Raw genomic sequence first — 1,666 nt, forward strand, 5'->3', positions numbered from 1 at the left:
TCAATTGAGATTATAAAATTTAATACCAGCAGTCTGCACAGCTTACAATAAATACTCTGAAACAAACTAGGCACACTACTTTCTCTCAGACTCAAGGAAATACTCTTGGAGGACCAAAAGAAAGGAACAAACTGCTGCTATCTGTAGTATGAGGCGTAAGTCCAAGGGAAAACATCAAGAGCTTTAAGTCATGATGTCCACTTGCTGGAAGTGGCTGTGGCACAAAATAGCAAGTCTAAAGAATCAGTGTCATCTGTGCAATGACCACATGATAGAATATATAATACACTACCTTATGTTGCCTCAAGTTCAATGTCCAAAGCACAACCATAACTAATTTAATACACTAATTCATCCTACCAGTGTATGCAGGTGTATCATCACTTAATTGTTCCCATTTTTTTCATTTTTGTACTTTGAATTACGAAACCCCCCATGGTGCCCTTAAGGTTATACTTTTACTTATCAGAGCAATAAACATACCTAGGATACACCACATAAGCTTTTTACCAGTTTAATCCATGTATACTTTTTAACAGTATAATGTACCAGTGGTACCTCTTGGTAAGCACAGAACAATATACAATATATACCTCAGTAGACAACTTAAGGATTACAAAGCAAAATTAAGTAGAGCTAGTCCTTCCAAATAAGGAAAAATATTTGTTGCTGTTCTGTTCATAATTCATTTCTCAACGCTTTGCTAGATGGTTTATTTAGTCTGATGTGGGTGAAGATCTTTTTTCTGACAGCAGTTTCATCTTGGAACTCTACAAGATGCTTTCCTTCCCATGCTGTAACATGATTTTTAAAATAGTTCCTTTTAAATCCACTTAGACAGAGATGCAAGATGAGCCCGTTACGTACATTCGCTATCCGCTCCCATCAACACCAGGCTGTTAAAGGAAACAAAACAGAGAGTTGCATTTCCCCTCCTAAACAACCTGCAAAGACAGTAAAACCCCAACCAGCCACAGCAGCCAGCAGCAACAGAGAACCCAAAGCCGGAAAACGTTCCTCAAGCAGGGGAAGGAGCCTCGGGCTCGGCACGCACTTAGCGCTGCTTTTCTGACATTAACCTGACAACGGCGCCGCTTCAGGCCCACCGCGGCTGGCAAACTTACGGCGCGCGGGAGCGAGGCCGCCCCGGCTCAGCGCGCTCAGGCGAGCTCGAGCTGCTCCTGCGCGGCGGCCAGGCGCTGCTGGAGCCGGCGCTTGCGCCACTGGAGGAAGCGGCGGCGGGCGCGCCCGGCCTGCCAGCCCACCAGCACGCCCGCCGCGAAGGCCGCCAGCAGCGCCAGGCGCACGCCGCGCGCCCGCAGCGCCTCCAGCGCCATGACAACGCCGARCGACAGCAGCCCCGCCTACGGCGGCCCGCGGCGGACAAAACTCTCCGCTGGGCGAGACCACGTGGCGGCCGCCGAGGGGGGGGGGACAGAGGTTGGGCTTGGGGGGGGGCACCGGCTCCGCGCTGGCTCCAGAAGCCCCCCCAGAGAGACGGCGAAGGGGCGGCGGAGGCGGCGCAGCCCGCGGGGGTGCACGGTGGACGGGCATGGGGTCCCCGTGCCTCGCCGTGTGCTCCTCAGCTCAGCAGCCCCCCCCTCCAGCGGGTGGCGCTTGGTACAAGACGCCCCCAGGCCCCGCCCCGCGGGGCCGCCCGGCGCGG

General features: G+C 53.0%; 1 protein-coding gene across 2 annotated transcripts; it reads right to left on the bottom strand.

Moving 5' to 3' along the window:
• Positions 1–498: 498 nt before the first annotated feature.
• Positions 499–1,354, bottom strand: MTLN (mitoregulin). 2 transcript variants are annotated; one of them, XR_014896867.1, is made up of 2 exons: positions 1,080–1,354; positions 499–896 (listed from the first exon to the last, which is right to left on the bottom strand). XR_014896867.1 is itself a non-coding variant. In XM_085313444.1 (2 exons), exon 1 carries the CDS (start codon positions 1,335–1,337, stop codon positions 1,161–1,163), a length of 177 nt encoding a protein of 58 aa, XP_085169570.1. In that variant the 5' UTR covers positions 1,338–1,354; the 3' UTR covers positions 499–896; positions 1,125–1,160. The 2 variants fall into 2 exon arrangements, 1 of the variants encoding a protein (XP_085169570.1); XM_085313444.1 differs by having other exon boundaries at positions 1,125–1,354.
• Between the last annotated feature and the right edge of the window lie 312 nt (positions 1,355–1,666).

This window comes from Rhea americana, unplaced genomic scaffold (genome assembly GCF_003343005.1).
Source record: "Rhea americana isolate MKP2758 unplaced genomic scaffold, rheAme1 scaffold_386, whole genome shotgun sequence".
Taxonomy (NCBI): Eukaryota; Metazoa; Chordata; class Aves; order Rheiformes; family Rheidae; genus Rhea; species Rhea americana.

Coding starts and splice junctions, on each gene's coding strand:
- MTLN (XM_085313444.1), bottom strand. CDS start 1,337: ATGGCGCTGGAGGCGCTGCGGGCGCGCGGCGTGCGCCTGGCGCTGCTG.